At 39.0% G+C, this 18,755-nt stretch overlaps 1 protein-coding gene across 5 annotated transcripts in view; it reads right to left on the reverse strand.

Moving 5' to 3' along the window:
* Positions 1-18,755, reverse strand: part of ATP8A1 (ATPase, aminophospholipid transporter (APLT), class I, type 8A, member 1) — a 203,180-nt gene that overhangs the window by 109,959 nt on the left and 74,466 nt on the right. For all 5 annotated transcript variants that reach the window (XM_014548692.1, XM_014548694.1, XM_014548695.1 and 2 more), the window contains 5 exons: positions 16,851-16,923; positions 14,177-14,282; positions 12,609-12,691; positions 7,133-7,182; positions 4,906-4,975 (listed from right to left, as the gene is read on the reverse strand). In XM_014548692.1, the coding sequence (XP_014404178.1) occupies positions 4,906-4,975; positions 7,133-7,182; positions 12,609-12,691; positions 14,177-14,282; positions 16,851-16,923 (382 nt within the window). The remainder of the gene's footprint in view (positions 1-4,905; positions 4,976-7,132; positions 7,183-12,608; positions 12,692-14,176; positions 14,283-16,850; positions 16,924-18,755) is intronic.

The raw sequence follows: 18,755 nt of genomic DNA on the forward strand, positions 1-18,755 counted from the left end.
CTCTGAAGGTTGTGCAGAACACGGCAGTGTTCACAGGTGCACAAGGAAGAATGGTCCAGCCTCAAAAAGTTTAGCGCTGAAGAGCCTGCCCTACTGCAACTTCCCAGAGCCTTTAAAATGCTACTGTGGCCTGACCAGTGTGGTTGAGCATTGACCTATGAACCAGGAGGTCAGGACTTGATTCCTGGTCGGGGCACCTGCTGGGTTGCGTTGTGGGCTCAATCCCCAGTAGGGGGCATGCAGGAGGCAACCCATCAATGATTCTCTTATCACTGAAGTTTCTGGCTTCTCCCTTCCTCTCTGAAATCAATATAAACATATTTAAAAAAATAATAAGATGCTACTGTGTGTGATGCATCTCTAAGGGGACTATATGGCTGTGCCAAACTCATTCACTCCTAACCTTTTCGTGGTAACGGCACCTTTGATGGGACCGTGCTGACAGAAGGATTCTGAGAGACACGGGTCTAAATCCACTGAGAGGGCTGGCGGGTAGAGTAGGGAGAACCGTGGACACACCCAGCATCGCCACAGAGCCATGTACTTCTGACTGTGTCACTTTAGCTGGCAAACTCCATTTCCTTAGCCTGTAAAATCCAATTCCTGGATTCTCTGTAAAGCCCCTTTCTGCTTTAACTTCACGGACCACGTATGTTTCTCGAAGTCTTGCCCCTTTGTAAACTGCCTATTGTTCCTTCAGTTACTCTTTGGCCTGGGTTGAACATTTTAAGAATTTTAGTATTTGGCCTTCCTGGTTTTATTAGACCAGGAAAAAATAAATCATTTACCTGCAATTACTTTCTCAGTGGTATTCCCCACGCCGGGGTCTCTGGTCTCAGGGCTGCGCTGGAAGCAGACTAATGGACGATGATTTAGAGCCCTTGGGAGCAGCAGAACCCAGTGACCTCAGAGCAGATGGAGTATTCCCGGCCTCAATTAGGAATTTCTTTTCATTTTTCAGTGGTGGGATGGGAAGGGGGGGCAAAGCAAAGGAAACGATAATTTCCCCGCATGGCTCCTTTCTGAGAATGAAAGGTATACCTTAGGAACTTTTTTTTTTTTTTTCCCAGAGACTAATGACATTTTCAATGAAACTAAAATAGGTCATTTTATTTATTTTATTTTTTTTTGGGGGGGGGCTATCAATTTATTTTATTTTTTTCTTTCTACTCTTTTTAATTTTTATTTATTTTTAATTGTTTTATTGCTTAAAGTATTACAAACAGTAATATATATGTCTCCTTTTTTTTCTCCCCTTGACCTTCCCCTAGCCTCCCATACCCCCCAGTGTCTTGTGTCCATTGGTTATGCTTATATGCATGCATACCAGTCATTCGGTTGATCTCTTATCCACCCCCCAACCCTCCCAGGCCATTTTAAAGCTAAGAAAATCTTTTAAATGATTAAATCATGTAAACAAAAGTGATAATAGGGCTAGGGAGAGGAAATTCTGCAAAGCAGCCAAGCATTCTGGTCGGAGAAATTGATGATCATCAGAACAGGAGAATTTCCTGCCCTCTTCAAGGCGTGGAGGAAAGCGGGGGACAGAACGTGACTTTCTGCACGAATCGTATGGCATGTCTTTAAGCGACAGTCACAGTTGGCCATCCTTACATGTGAAAAGTAAATAGGCATAGATAATGTGTATTTTTTTTTCAGGCTAATTTATCAGTTGATAATTTTGTGTGGCCCCCAGATGATGTTATAAATATCCAAATGGCCCTTGGCAGAGAAAAGGTTCCCCACCCCTGTTCTAGAGGAACTCTTCAGGTGCGATTGTCTAATTCGCTAATTCCACTCCCACCTCTTCGACTCTGTCTAATCTAGAGTTTATTCCATTTACTGACATTCTTTCTTAAATTTATTTATGGTTTCTAATTTATCTTACAGGTAGCCCATTCTCCCCTCCCCCAATTTATTTTTTAATATAAATAACTAGGAGCCCAGCGCGCGATTTGAAATCACGTGGCCCTGCCCACCCTCCGGTCCAGCCCTGCCTCACTCTCCGGCCCTTGAAGCAGCTGCAGCCGCTGCTGATCAGGCCCTCCCCCAGCACCCCGGCTGCGCACGCAACCTCCTGTCCAGTACAGCGTCCCGGTTAATTAGCATACTTCTCTATTATATATATAGATTGAAAATAAAAAATTATAATTTTTTTTATCATGTTGAACTCTAGACATCCTTTGCTAGACTGGTCCATACAGATGACTTCAACTGGAGTGCATCCACACTCCAGTCTTGCTTTCTCCCTCTCTGCCTGCATCCCAATCTATTGGGTCTCTAACCCCCAGCAGAGGTTGGCATGAGCTTTGCTTAGCCTCATTGCATCACTGGGAAGCTCACCGCTGTCTTAAGCTTCAAGGAGTGGAAGTTGACTCCCATCTGCATTTTACAGAAAGAACTATTTGCCACCTTCGCCCCACAGAAACCAATCTCCAGCCACTCCTTCCTGATTCCAAACCCAGGGCCTAGGACTCCCACCCCACTCAGCTCAAGCTTCATTTCAATGTACCGCTTTGACTTTCTGTTCCTATTTGCTTTTGAGCCTGGTTTTATCTTTTTTCTCCTTATACTGTTATCCATCACTGTCATGATACTGGAATTGAGGAGATACATCAAAGTATGAACAGACCATCTAGCTTGACTGGGAAGTATTAGTGATGGCTTCTTAATTGACTTCTATAATAATAAAACCATAATATGCTAATTAGACCAGACGTCCTTCCGGACGACCTTCTGAACGAAGCCGGGGTGGCCGGAGGGAAGCCCAGGTCCCGGGTACTAGAGGGAAGCCAGTGCTGGCAGCCGGGGGAAGGAAGGCCTACTTTTGCACGAATTTTGTGTATCAGGCCTCTTTGGCTTAATACTAAAGTACTATGTTGCACTTGTCACTGTTGATTATTCACTCTACCAAGGAATCATCTCCTCCAAATTTCAGTCTCCCCTCACCCCCAGATCCTCTGAGTTTCACCTTTAGTCCTGCTCTCTTTTCATGTGATATTTTCTTCCTGTGAGTTCTCATCCATCTTCTGCTTTTAGTTTCCACCTACACTGTTATCTCCTAAATCTGTATCAGCACCCCAGTTTTCCTCCCCCAGGAAATCCAGGTTATCTCTGCCTTATGGGCCAGAGGTTGCCCCCAACACTCTATCTTGGAAGTGGTATCAGTTAGTAAACTCAGCCAAGTAGAAATCTGACAATAATCCTAGACCATCTCTTTCCTCATCACCCACATGTAATCGGTTACTAAATCCCAAATCTCTGTCCTCTCGTTCTCTCTGCATCTGACTTGGTTCAGATCCTTATCAACTCTTGCCTGGACTATCATCTAATAGCCTCAATTGGTAACTCCATATACATCTCTTTCTTGTCTTAACTCATCTTCCTAAATGGCATTAGAAAAATCTAGAAACAAACATAAAAGTTCTTGGGCATCAAAAAACCTATGAGCTAACTCACCTTTTCAGCCTTACATTCTGCTGTTCTCTGCCAAACTACACGTCGTTCTCAAATGTACCTTGCTGTTTTATATGCTTATGCCTTTTTAATATTTAACCACATTTCATAACCAATTTGAAAATGGGGAAAAACAATGCAATGAGCAAGTTAATGTTTGCAAACTATGTCTATGATTATTCAAAAAGGAAATCCAGTGTTTTTATTTTGTATTCAATGCTTTAATTCCCCAAACAAAATTTCTAGGTAGATTACTCAAAACTAAGCAGGACAAAATGTGAGTTGGGTATACTAAACTGGCCACTTTTACATCCTCCATTCAAAGTGAGAGGTCTTAAAGGCTCTCTTTATCCCCTTATCATTGAATGTTACCATGGAGATGCAGACGATCTTTACAATATACCTTAATATTGTATTCTCATCTTCTCTTTATATATATTTCTCTGACTAGTCTTAAGCTCCTGACAAGTCTTGGGTCTTATCTTCCTATATCCAAATCCATTTCAAAGTCTAGTAGATAAAATGTACACAACAAATAAATGTTAATTGTTTGGATCAACAACCAAAGGAATTCTAAGACTAAACTCATGAGATACCATGAAGTAGTTCTACCAAATGCTTTAAAACCAAGGCATTGAAAAACACTCTCAACAGGAATTAAGTAAGATGCTTGGGCTTTGTAATAAGGTCAATTTTCAAGTTCCATGGAATTTTAAAGTGAGGTTTTTTATTATATTCAAAATTGCAAAGTTCCAACTTGGTACGTTACCTGACTAGTCCAAGTAGACTAAGGTATCTGAAAAGGATAATTCAGAAGGAAAATACTGACCAATTTTAAGAACAACAAAAAAGGCTCTGTTCAGTAGATTTCTTATTTTTCAATGAGTGGAAAGATATTTTAACTAGGAAAATTAAATTAGAATGACCGATTGCTGTTTCTGGCAATCTAACCTGCCAACATACCAAAGCCAACCAATAGTTAAAAATTCTGTTATAATTTAAAACAATGCAAGACAAATAGCGATCACCACATGAAGAAATTATAGCAGTAATTCTGATCCAATCCCCCTCCCCTCCATTTCAGTGGTCTTTAAAAATTAAAATTAAAATTGGTGTGGATCACTACCTTTCTAATACAATTTAAGAATATTTTCTGTATTTAAGTGTCTCTTATCTTCTTTATGTAATATAAACCTTAAATGTTATGTATCAAAAATTAAATTATATGAATAACCTAGGCCACACTTTTTTAAAGCACCAAACTGACCCAGAAGGAATTCCACATTGCACCAGAAGAGACCAAACACTATTACTATAAAACACCAACAAAAGTGGATGTCAGCAACTTCATGCTACACATCTGTGTTACATTCCCACAGCAGAATGCTTAACATAGACATTATAAGCCATCATCAATCAAACCTGCAAAAGACAAAAATAAAAACTTACAGCTCCTTTGCAGTAGAGTCGTAACTTCCCGGATGGAGTGCGAACGATCACCGACATTCTTTTCCTGGTGCTGGAAGAAAAGGTTTTCCATCCTGAGCACATGCATCGATACGTCTGTCATGCCTCATATACTTTAATGGTCACACCGAAAAAATAAATTTGACCAAAATGTGACCACGTATACAAACCATCCCCTGGGTGTGCAGTTGGGTACCTCGGAAAGTTCCTTTACGTTTTTCAAGGCCGTAGGGTACCATCTGCTGCCCCGGAGGGATAATTTACGAAACAGCTCCCTAGACACCTGCTGGAGTTAGTACCCACCAGGGTAGAGGAGAGCTCTGGTCCAATGTGTTCAGATTAAAGAACAACAACTACATTCAAGCCGGTATGTTTTAGGATGAACTGCATGTCACTAAAAACAGAAATGACAGTCTCTCCTCGCCACTGCATGGAATGGCTCAATCCAACACCTGCTTTTCAACCTTCCTCTGAGCTGACTTTGCAGCAGTTTCTCACACAGGTGACCATGATCGTCCCGGAATCATCCTCTTCCGCTGGCTCCGTGCCATTATCCTCTGCTTCTCTAACCACAAAGCAGTCTCATGGCCAATTCCCCCTTTTTCTAATCAACCCTTAAATTTGGAGTTAGTCATGGCTCAATCCTCAGCCTTTCTTGTTTCCCTCATTCTCTATTTTATATCCAGCAGATCCAACTCATCTCCATGGCTTTGGGCTCCATTGACAGGCCCACGACTACAGAGTTTCTATTTCGCCCACTGGCTTCTCTTTCATGCTCCAGGCCAGGGGTCCTCAAACTTTTTAAACAGGGGGCCAGTTCACTGTCCCTCAGACCGTTGGAGGGCCTGACTATAGTTTAAAAAAAAACTATGAACAAATTCCTATGCACACTGCACATATCTTATTTTGAAGTAAAAAAACAAATGTTTTCGGCGGGCCGCATGTAGCCCGGGGGACGTAGTTTGAGGACCCCTGCTCCAGGCCATCATACCCAGCTGCCTACCTCTGACACCTCCATTTGTGTATCTCACGGGCATGTACAATTCAAACATGTCACCCGCCACATCTATTCCTATTGCTGTACCTGCCACCTGTGTAAACAGTACCTCTATCTACCCAGCTATTCATGCCTGAGACTCTAATTCCTCCCTCCTTTCCCCTTCCACATCCAATCCATCCCCAAGTCCCCCTGACATCCCTCAAGGTACCTGGGTTCTATCAATTTCACTTTATTTTCACTACTATCAGCCTAATTTAAACCACCAATGTTTCTCAAGGAGCCTGTTTTAATACCACCTTATTCACCTTTTCCCCTTTCACCCTTACGCCTACCCCCATCACCCTTAAGCATCCTGAAAAAGCCTAACCTCCCAACCTTGCTTTCTTTTTCTTCGTGGCACTAACCACTCAGCATAGGGCTTATAAGTGTATGCTAATAGACAAACATATCCACATGCTAATGGATAGGCTATTTATAAATATTTTATGGATATAATACAAGGGAGCATAGGAAAAACAACCACTTTGCCCTGTGAATGGCGGTGAAACCTTTAAAGGCCCTTCTGTCTGTAGCTGAAGACCATTTGCCCCAAGAATGTAGGTCAGCTGGGAAACGAAATAGGCATGTGGGAATAAAAAGCCTACAACCCAGATATATCACTGATTATAACAGAAGGCCTTCATTATTTGACGTTAAGAAATGAAGTGAGTAGAATAATCTCATTGCTTTCTGCTCTTTCCCACTAGATAGTGACTGGTTTGATACCTAACAGAGACATGGATATGTTTTCCGGAATCCCAGTGACGGTTAGGTATAATGAGCACATAATTAGAGTGGTGGGATCTTAACTCTGATTCATCTTCACTCCACATCAATCTTGGTCCCTCTAAGTACAACACTGTTTCCAGATCATTAGCCGCAAGACTCCTGGTCCTATACCCCATGGCTGTGATGCAGACAGTCACGATGAAAAATAGTTTTACACTATCTTCAGGCGTCCTATCTTGCAACATTCTGAAGGAAGCTTTTTCTGATTTATCTCCAGCTATGAAAATTAAACACTGTACCAAAGATTTTAATGTAATATTTTGTCTAAATAAGTTCAGTTAAAGAAAATAAAGCATGCTTTCTTACTTATTTAAAAAGGGAAAAATAACAATAGACAGACATTTATCTTATGCACACAAATCACAGAGCAGATGTTTTTACCTGGTGAACTCCAGGACATTGAGCAATTCATATCTTTCTTCTTGCCCCAGCTATAAAGAAAAGGAATTTATGATTACATAAAGTTGGAAGTTTCTTTGCCTTCTTGGAAACAAACCTAGTCATGAAATTTTAATGTAAAAAATGTCAACACCAACAAATCGTCCCTTTTGAAATATATCATCTTTTATTGAACTTACTGACTTCAGGTTAAGATGGAAGATTGAACATTGCCATTTTTTACTTATTGACAGATTTTAAGAGAGAGAGAGAGAGAAACATTAAGTTGTTGTCCAACTTATTTATGTATTCATTGGTTGGTTCTTGTATGTGCCCTGACCATGGATTGAACCTGCAACCTTGGCATATTGGGACGATACTCTACCAGCGGTTCTCAACTTGTGGGTCGCGACCATCGGAAAACACATATAGCATATCAGACATTTACATTACGATTCATAACAGTAGCAAAATTACAGTTATGAAGTAGCAACGAAAATAATTTTATGGTTGGGGGTCACCACAACATGAGGAACTGTATTAAAGGGTCGCGGCATTAGGAAGGTTGAGAACCACTGAGTCTAGCCTGAACATTCACACTTAATTTCCATCCTTCCCAAAGCCCCACTAAAAGGACAGTAAACACTTAAAGAGAAAGACACTTCTAATGGCAGAAAAAAAAAAAGACAATAGCACCAAAAATTTGAAAAGAGCTCAATGAGTGGTATCTTACTTAGCAGAAACAGGAAGGTCAAATGCCACATTAGCAACTGAAAAGCTGGCAACCAACCTGAGTTGTACCATATCATCCTTCAAAGTCTATGGAAGTGAAACGCCAGACAGCTCTCGGACTGTGAGGTAAAAGGAGGGGCCTAAAATAGGGAGGACTGGGTAGGAGCTACTTGAAAAGCAGCCCAAACACTGGCCCTTCCTGCACTGGCAGGAGACTGAGGTGAAAGAGGGCCTTTCGTCTAGAAGTGGACGGGCACAGCTGAAGATACGGCATTGCCATCCTGATGCTGGATGCTGGGCCTTAATGCCCCGACCCACTCAGCTCCCTACACTGTGCAGCCAGATCTTTCCAGGCAGAAATTGGAAGGTGACTCTCTGGAGCAGGGGTCCTCAAACTTTTTAACAGGAGGCCAGTTCACTGTCCCTCAGACCGTTGGAGGGCCGGACTATAGTTTAAAAAAAAACTATGAACAAATTCCTATGCACACAGCGGCGGCAAAAACACCTGGTGGGCCGGATAAATGTTTTCGGCGGGCCGCATGTGGCCCGCGGGCCGCAGTTTGAGGACCCCTGCTCTGGAGAATCCAACAAACCCAAGAGAAGTCCTAGAGGTACAGCTATCACAATTCCCCAAACTAACCCTACGAGACCACTGTACCAGGAGGCTCATTGTTGACAAATACTCTTATGCTCAGAACTGCCACATCAGCTTTCCCGTTCCTCATTCTTAACCATGAGGATCCCAAAGATTCATAGATGTCTACAGAAAGCTGTTAACACGGAACAAAGACACCCAACACACACAGGCAAAGGCAATTTGGAGGAAAGAGAGTTCAAACACAACACTGGATGTCGGCCCATGGAGAGCCAGGTTCTGGGTTTCCTGATGGGCATGGGCTCGGGGGGATGGGGAGATGTGAGCAGGTCCTGATGCCTGGTCACTTGGCTTCAATACCAGATGGAAGTGGCTTGACATATGCTTCATAGGTGGCACTTTCTGTTCTGTCATCGGAATTATACTGCAGTGGCTTCCTGATGGCATGAAACTTGTTGCAGTCCTTTATACTCTTGAAAATATTGCTGCCTTAGGCAGTATATGCTGCTGCTTCTTCTTCTTCATATTATTATTATTACTAGAGGCTTGGTGCATGAAATTCATGCACGGGTGGGATCCCTAGGCCTGGCTGGCAATCAGGGCCAATCAGGTTCCCCGTCCCAGCCTGGGGCCTGCCAGCTGCGGGGAGGGGCCAACCGCCACTGCGGCAAGTGGGCGGTGGGCTGATCAGGGCCTGTTGGCCGGGGGGAGGGACCGGAAGGTTGGCCGGCAGGCTACATTGATGATTGGGGCCTGCAGGCTGGAGGCAGCTTCTGCATCTGGCCGCTGGTGGTCAGTGCACGTCATAACGACTGGTCGTTCCGTCGTAATGGTTGCTTAGGCTTTTATATCTATAGATTATTATTATTATTATTATTATTAATCCTCACCTGAGAACATTTTTCCATTGATTTTTTTTTTAGAGAGAGTGTAAGGGATGGGGAGAAACATTGATGTCAGAGAGACACATCGATTAGTTGCCTCCCACATGCCCCTGATCAAGGCCAAGCCTGCCACCAAGGTATGGGCTCTTGACCAGAATTAAACCTGGGATCTTTTAGTCCACGGACAGAGGCTCTATCCACTGAGCCAAACCAGCTATGGCCAGTATATGCTTTTTAATGGACCCATGAAGACAATTTTTGAAACATTAAGCTTGCTTGTAACAATTCTTATCTTTTTGTGATTAACATATATACCCTGTATGCTACTCTTCGGTGGTATAGGAGGAGATTGGCCTTACTGTTCTACATATTATAGTTCTGGTCAAAGAGCTGGTATAGTCTACCATATACCATATATAAGGGATGCTGTAATTAAATGTTGGTCATTTCTCCTAAGTAGAAAATGAGAAATTTTGGAAAAGAACGTTTGAAAGTCAATGTTTAGTTATTGGTGAAGCATGCTTTCCCCAAAACAATTATCACAGCCAAAAACAACTGCAGTGAGTGTTTAAGCATTTACACTCTGGTGAAAACTATTGTTTAATTAAATTGTTATGCATGTAAATTTATTTTTTTATGTCTATTCTTTTTGTGAATTAAATAAAAACTTTAAAGAACTATCACTATTCCTCAGAGAAATAACATAAGTATGACATGCATGAAACAAAAACAGCATACTATTAAAAAAGAAATATTGACAGGGCAAAAAAAAATTTTGGAAATCAAAAACTTGATAGGGAAAATGAAAAAAAAAATCAATAGAAGGGCAAGAAGACAAAGTTGAGGAAAACTTCCAAGAAGTAGAACAAAAAGGCAAAGGCCTGAAAAGAAGTAAAAGATTAGTTCAAGAATTCTAAAGAGAGAGCAGAGCAAAAAGAAGGAAAATGGAATCATTCAAGAAAATTTTCCAGAACTGAGGAATGGCCTATCAATCTACAAATGGAAAAGGGTCCAGTGCTCAGTAAAATGGGTTACAATGTTCCCACTAAGGCATAGGATCGTGCAATTTCAGAACTCTTAGGACAAAGAAGATCCTACAATCTTCCGAGAGGGGGAGGGGGCAGGGCAAGTCACAAAATATGTGGAATCATGATGGGTTCTGATTTCTCAACTAGGTGTGCTGGAAGCCAGAAGACAGCGAAGCAATCTAAATTCTTAAGGAAAATGATTTCCATCCTGAAATTCTATTTTCAGGCAGACTATCAACTATTAGGCACAATGGTAGGATAAAAAATGTTTAGACTTGAAAGGACTAAAAAAACAAATAATTCCCCTTGTATCGTTTCTCAAGAAGCCACTAAAGAATGTGTCCACAAAAACGAAAGAGTAAACCCAGAACAAGGGAGAATGGGCTTTAGGAAACAGGAGATCCAGCACAGACTAAAGGTAAGTAAAGGGAATACAGGACAGTGACCCCAGGGTGACAACTGTAAGACTGTGAACTGTCAGTCAGGGCATCTGAGAGCCCTGCAAGGCAGGAGCCGGGCTTGCTGAGGGCTATCACGACTGTGTCCTCTCCTTTCGTGACAACTTTTTAACCTGATGAAACTCACAGATCATGTGCCCCATCAAAACAAGGGAGTTCCCTGAGAAAGAAGACTTGAAATATAGGAAAAGTCCTAAACAGGAGAAAAATCTAAAGGAATGTCAAATGCCATAGAAGCAGCCTTAGAACTAAACTGGCCCAGACCAAGGAGAATGGAAGACTTCAAGAAGGATGTCTCAAGAATGGATTAGCTAGTGGACAGGTTGTCTGATAAAGGTGTGCTAAGAAGGTATAGAGACAATCAGCAATAGGTAGAAAGAAAAATAAGCAATTGAAAAATGTAGACACTTAGCTTTAGGAAATAAAAGAAAACATATTTTCGGGAAACAATTTTAGGTCAGGAAACAAAATTAAAACAAGAAAATATTGAATATAGCAATGGTCAGCTATGAATATCGCTACAGGCGTAATAATATAAACACTAACTGATGATTTATAATGATATAATTTATATACAATAACGTACATATTCCTTAAATGTATAGTTCAATGAAATTCATATAGTTTGACAAAGGCATACTTGGTGTAATCACCCCCTCAAACAAGATACCGAATATTCTCATCACCCCATAAATTCCTTTGTGCCCTTTTCCAATTTCCTCCCTGACTCCGAGGCAACCACTGATCTGAATTCTATCACCACAAATCACTTTTGCCTGATTTTGAGCTGCATATAAATGAAACTAAAGAGTATGCACTCCTTTGTGCCTGATTTTTTCTCAATGTAATGATTTTGAGATTTATCCATGCTATTGATGAATCATTAACTCATTCCTTTTTATTGTTTAGATATCCTATTGTATTAGCATGTCATAATCCGTTTATCCATTGTCCTACTGATGGACATTTGGTTTGTTTCCAGTTTTGTCTACCATGAATAAAGCTGCTAAGAACATTCCATTAGACATTGTTTTGTGGACATAGCTTTCATTTTTCCTGGGTAACTATGAGAACAAGTTCTGGGTCAGGTGCAAGTTTACTTGTATTAGAAAACTCTAAAAGGTTTTCCAAAGGGATTGCATCATATTGTGAGTCTACTGGCAATATCTGGGTGCTCCACTTCCTCTATATTCTCATTAACATTTGGTGCAATGGTTTTTATTTTAGCCCTTTTGGTGGTATGTAGTGGTATCTCATTGTAATTTTAATTTGCTACTGATCAAGGCCAAGCCTTATCTTATCTTTTTGTGATTAACATGTATACCCTGTATGCTACTCTTTGGTGGTAGTCCCTAATGACTAACAATGTTTTTTCATGGGCCACTGATACATCTTCTTTTGAGAAATGTTTAAGTCTTTTGGCCATTTAATAAACTGGGTCTGATTACTTCTTTAACCAAAAATTGTAATAGAAATGTAATAATATTGGGAAGATATGGTGAGTCAGAAGAGCTAAATCCTCATTTAACATAATAAAACAGAAAGTCAATAGACACGTATAATATTGAAGAAATTATATTAATCACAGGTATCATTAATCACATACACTCTTTGAAAATATGAGATGTATAAATGCCTGAAGAAAGAGATAAAGTAATAGAAGATGGTTGCCTCTAGAGTAGGATACCTCTATTTTAAAACAAGCCTTTTGGTATTATTTTATCTTTAAAGTTATACATGGTTTACTTTGATGAAAAAAAGACTTAAAAATAAATAACTTACTGAATCTATAATCACTGAGTCAGGTGTTCTTCCAGTGAAAACAAAATTCAATTGCTTGGCTGCTCTGACCAAGGCTCCCTCATCTGTTTTGGGAAAATAGGTGAAAGCAAATACATGGTGATATAAAAATTATTCCCAATACAAGAGAAATACATCACTGTAATATAATTTGCTGTTTAATTTTTAAAATAATATATATTGTATTGATTTCAGAGAGGAAGAGAGAGGGGGAGAGAGATAGAAACATCAATGATGAGAATCATTGATTGGCTGCCTCCTGCATGCCCCACACTGGGGACTGAGTCCACAACATGGGCATGTGCCCTGACCGGGAATCGAACCGTGACCTCCTGGTTCATAAGGTGACGCTCAACCACCGAGCCACCTCGGCTGGGTGCTGTTTAATTTTTCAAGCATTAAAATTCTTCTTATTCTGGCTCCTGTTATGCAATCTATTTACTTTAACATTATATAACAATGCCAAAGGAATGAATATAATAATCTGAGATAAGTATAAACCCAGAGTCCTGTTTTTGGACATTAAGACTCAGTCTTATTTGTAAACAAGAATGAAAATGTACATGTACCTCTTGGTCTAGCATATTTTCTAGAAAAACCTTTCTCAAAATGAATGACACAAAACTGCCTTCTTACATTTTAAGTTTTTCCTCCTAAAACATTGATTGTAGAAAAACTAATGCTACTAATTGAAAATTTGATTTAAATGGATATTAATGAATGGATGCTTGATTTTTTCATATATTAGTTGTCATCACCATGCTACCTTAAAACTTCTTGTTGCTGAGGGTAGGGTGTGGGGTAAGAGAATGTTCACGTAGTTTCTATCCCAACAATGTGAGATGTAACATTTCTTATACTTAGAAGGAATTGGGTACACTCTACTAGGTTATAGCTACTGGTTTAGAATACAGTTTAAAATACTTTTAACAAAGTTCCCCAAAGTGTGTTCCTTCTTTCCTAAAACCTTATAATAACTGGATTGACTATTTACTCAAATTTACATTGAAAATAGGTCTAAAATTAAACTCAAGAATTAACTGTGCTAATACATTATTTTATGGAATCCCTTCAAATGTGTAAATCATCCTCATCCAAATAAATACGCAATAATTTATTATCGATTATCATTCCCCAAAGAGGGAAGCAAAACTGGTGTTCTAAAATGCAGACTATTTAGGCAAACAGACCTTCCTTTTCTGTCTGCTTATGTGCAAAAACAGTTTTTGACTAAGTTTTCTTGAAAAGAAGGGAGAATTACTACGTGCATATAAAAAAATGCTTTCACTTACTTGAATTTTGTTATTCAAATTTCTATATGTTTTGTCATCTACCAAAATTATATAAACAAAGTTTTATATTTTAACATATCGATATATTTAACTCCAAGAGCCAAGGTTTGTCTAATTAGTAAATGATTTTTTTAATCTAAAAAACATAAGTTGGTTATTTTAATTTTTCAAATTAAATTGATTTTTTTCTTGACAATCTCAAATTTCAGAATAATTTTCCACTGGAAAAAAAATAAATCACAATTGCGTCATTTGTACCTGGAGATGCTGCTTGATAAATAAGCTTGTCACCTTCTCTCTCTGGTACTGCTGTGTGACAGACTGCCATCATGGTGAGAAATTCACAGATTACAGGTGCAGTTGGCTGTAAGAAATAAAGCTACATTAGACCTTCTCACTTAAACATTCTGACACTCATGACAGCAATATTCCTTCATGCCCATCTATTAAGAGTGTAGCTATTAAATATCGAAGGTATGAGGTTATAGCTAACTAAGACAACATTACTATGAAGAAAAAATATTTTTAACTAAAATCATTCATTCTTGTACTCTCTCATTCATTTTTAAACATTTATACAAGACAAGTCTGTGTTGTCAAATAGAAAGAGTACAGTGAAAAAAAGTGGATATGGCCAAATACTGGGCTTAGAAGACAGAAGAGAAAGTCTAAAATGTTCTTGATCTGGTTCTAACTCCTGACCAGATTTAATTTTTTTTTTTTTATAGAGAGAGGAAGGGAGAGGGAGAGAGAGATAGAAACATTGATGAGAGAGAAACATCATCGATCAGCTGCCTCCTGCATGCCCCACACTGGGGATCGATTCCACAACCCAGGCATGTGCCCTGACCTGGAATCAAACCAGAGACCTCTTGTTTCATAGGTCAGTGCTCAACCACCGAGCCACACTGGCCGGGCCCTGACCAGATTTAAATTTTAGGCCTCTCATCTTACTGTGGTTCACTATTTTAGGTTTGGGTGATGATGGCAGGGATTCCTCTGTAATTCCTTGTCCTCCCTCTCTCCAAAACTGGCAACCTTAACTGACAGTTTTTTCCAAATAAAGAAATGACTGAGCAGTTCCTATGTACAATGGACTCACGTGACCCAAGGAAGACATGAAAGCGAATCCTTCCTGCAAGGAGCTTCGTTTATAGGAGAAAAGAAGCCAGATCTCACATCAAACATCTGCCTGTCTGGCTCTTGATGAAGAAAAATGTCATTCAAATTAATAAATAAATAAAAATTTCCCTATGCTGTTGGACAAAGAATAAAAGAAAACAGCCCGGCCAGTGTTTCTCAGTGGATGATCATAGACCCATGCACCAGGAGGTCACTGGTTTGATTCCTGGTGAGGGCACATACTCTGGTTGTGGGCTGGGTCCCCAGTAGAGGGCGTGCAGGAAGCAGCCATTGATGTTTTTCTCTCATTGATGTTTCTATCTCTCACCCTCACCTTTCCTCTCTCTCTAAAATCAATAAAAACATATTTAAAAAATAGAAAACAAAAAGGAAGTGAAGTGATGGAAAAGCAAATCAAATATTATTTGAAAAAACTGTGTTCAAGTGACAATAGACAGAAGACACATGGTCCCTGCCATGTGAAGCTTCGACTTGTGGGGAAAACAGAACACAGATAAACATACATGTATAGCCTATTTATAGAGTGAAAAAGGCTACAAAGCAGAGAACGTGCAAACACACGTAATGTGATTGGGGTGAGTCTGTGGTTGTTCTGAAGATAATGCAATATTTAAGCCGGTGAGGTTGTAGCTTCATGAGAAACTGAGCAGAGAGTTTTCCATCAAACAGGAACCTAATATGACTGAAAAGACCCTAAAGAAGGAAATAATGAAGTGTGTTAATAATAAAGGCAAACTAGCGTGGCCTGGGGAAAAAGAAGGGACGAGCGGCTCCGAGTGAGGTTGGGACAGGCAGGCCCCGATCATGTAACTCTGTCGTTAAGAGGGAAACCAGACAATGGTTTTGCACAGAGAAGCGGTGGGACTGATTTCCGCTTGCATCACGGCAGCTGTCTTGTGCAACAGAAATTGGAAGAAGTGAAAAGGAAACCAAGGAGAACGGTTAGGAGGCATTCCAGTAATTCACACAGGGGATGCTGGAAGTCTGGCCTCAGGGAGTGAACGAGAGAATAAAGACGACATTTGAGACATATTCTAGAAGTCAGAATTGACAAGGACTCGGTGACTCCATTGACTGGAGATGGAGGGACAAGGAAGTATCAAAAGCAACCCTAACGTTCCTAGAAAGAAAATTAAGTCAGGTCGTGGTGTAAGTTACTGAACTTGAGGGCACTGGAGGGAAGAGGAGGTCTAGGTCTAGGTTTTGTGGATCCTGAAGTAATATTCTGTTGCAGGCTCTCTTAAGAAAAAAGGATATAAAAATAGCCATACAAACACATTACAAGAGCTCCATCCAGAGGCACAGGTGGTAGGTTCACCCGTTCGTCAGAGGGAGCATGTTGTGCACATATTGAAGCAACTGTGAGAAAAAGTTCTGGGGTTTAAACTCCAGGAAACCCTACCACCTAATCTGATGAAATTTTAGTGTCCACGACTTGATAAAGATGTCCATAGTTCTTATTGCATATATTTGGCACTGGCCTATCATTTTGAGCAGATAATTCATTTCTACAGATATTTTGAAATTGTTAATAGTGAGTTCTTTCAAACAAAGAGGGTTCTAATATTATTCAACATAAGACATTGTTACAAGATAGAATACTGATAATGATAATAGCAAAACTAAATATCTAATAACCATGTTGGCCAAGTTAAAAAAATTAGCAACAGATTTTGAAATTTATTAAAAATAATCACAAAACTTAACACATAAACAGGGAAGATAATTCAGGAAAATGTTCATTAGTTTTCACTCACTAATTAAAATATAATGATTTTATGTCACTTACATGATTATTTTGGAGATTTTCCAGCAATGATGAATCATTAAATGTTTTTTCGTCTCCTAACTGTGAGCTCTGCCTACAGGGGGAAAAGAAGGAGCAAACCTGGTTTAATTATAGCAGCTCACTGAACTATTTGTAACTTTTTAAATAAATCACTATGTCTGCAAACCCCTAATAAATATAATTTAGAGTGCATTAATGAATACGGCATCACAAATTTCATGAATAAATCAGAAAACATATTCAAGCATTGTGAAATATGACAGACTTTTGTAGCATAACGAAAATAGTATTTTATAGTTCATTTTCCTGGAGTGAAATTATATTGTAGCCAATGAAGTTTTAAAAATTTAAAAATGTAACAAAACTGCTAAAATACCAGGAATTGAATTTCTTCTACTTCTATAATTTTTTTCAAGTTTTAAGAATTCTGAGATAAAATTATTATTAAAAACAATACTGATGAATACTTTTACCATAGCCTATGAGAAATCTTTATTTGTAGTAATTAACACTACATGATTATCATATGCAATATAAAAATATGAATAAACTACATATTTTATCATCACTAACAAATATCTGACATGCTTACATACATATCACATGTGTTCTGTATATTGAGGAGAAAAATCACAAAGGTGTATGGGATTCTTTTGTGCTTGACTATCTTCGGGTCAGCAAACACATTATGCACAATGGAGAAACAAATGGAGTCGGAATGGCCTCTGTAATCTAGCTATTATTAATCTTGGCAATGAAATTTAATACAAAACTGTGGAAATTCAAGAGAACAAGGACCATTTAGTTGGGAATGTCAAACCTAAAGGGTATACTTTGCAATGTTCAGTGAAAATATATAGATCTAAGCTTGTGTACACTGAAGAAAATTTCAGAATTAGTTCACTGAGGAAAAAAATATGTTCAATATTAAATGACTGTAAACCAGAAAATTTTTAATCACAATCTTTATAGGTTTCAAAGAGCAATATCAATGTGCCAAGTAGCAAGAGTTTCATAATTTTAAAACCAGCAGTTTAAAAGGAAAAATCACTGAAGAAAAAAGAATTTAAATAACTGAACATACACAATACCCCATGAAACATATTTTTCCCCAAACCAAAGGAGGATGTTAGAACATTTATAATAAAATACATCTATATTTACATGTAGTATTTGGTCTATTAATTCTCAAAATTATAATACAACTTTATTAACATGTAGTAGGTTAGAATTCTCAAAACATCCCTGGAAAGCAGAATCAACACATTATTATAATTATTATTATTCCTCCTCCTCTAGTTTTAAAGATGGAGAGAAAAATCCAAGAACTTTTAAATGACTTATTAACAGGGAGACAGAAAAATATAACACACATTTCTATTCCAAATACTATCATTTCTTAAAAATAGTTTATTATTTGGGGTTTCATAAAATCTTCCTATTATTAAACAATTCATTAATTGTTCCTAGTTATATTTTCCTATTTATTTGTTAGATAAATTGAATTGTCAAGGAACATTCACAGTAACATCTTGCATATGGAGGTCTACTTTGTTTTCAAAGAATTCCAGACTGAAAGCCTTTGTAAATCTGAAGATTTGTCTTGTTAACCGTTTGTACGCCATGAGCGTCTACGGTGTGTGGGGATGGTGTGTGGGGATGGTTTCCGTTTTGGACGCGTGGCAGTTAACTGATTAATCTCACTAGTAATGCTTTCATCTTATAAATCACAGCCACCATCTACACTAATAAAAGAGAAACATGGTAATTGGCATACGACCGCTACCCTTCCCATTGGCTAATCAGGGAGATATGCAAATTAACTGACAGCCAAGATGGCGCCGGGCAGCCAGGCAGCTTGAAACTAACATGAGGCTTGCTTCCTTCAGTGACGGAGGAAACCAA

Source organism: Myotis brandtii, unplaced genomic scaffold (genome assembly GCF_000412655.1).
Source record: "Myotis brandtii unplaced genomic scaffold, ASM41265v1 scaffold520, whole genome shotgun sequence".
NCBI classification, from domain to species: domain Eukaryota; kingdom Metazoa; phylum Chordata; class Mammalia; order Chiroptera; family Vespertilionidae; genus Myotis; species Myotis brandtii.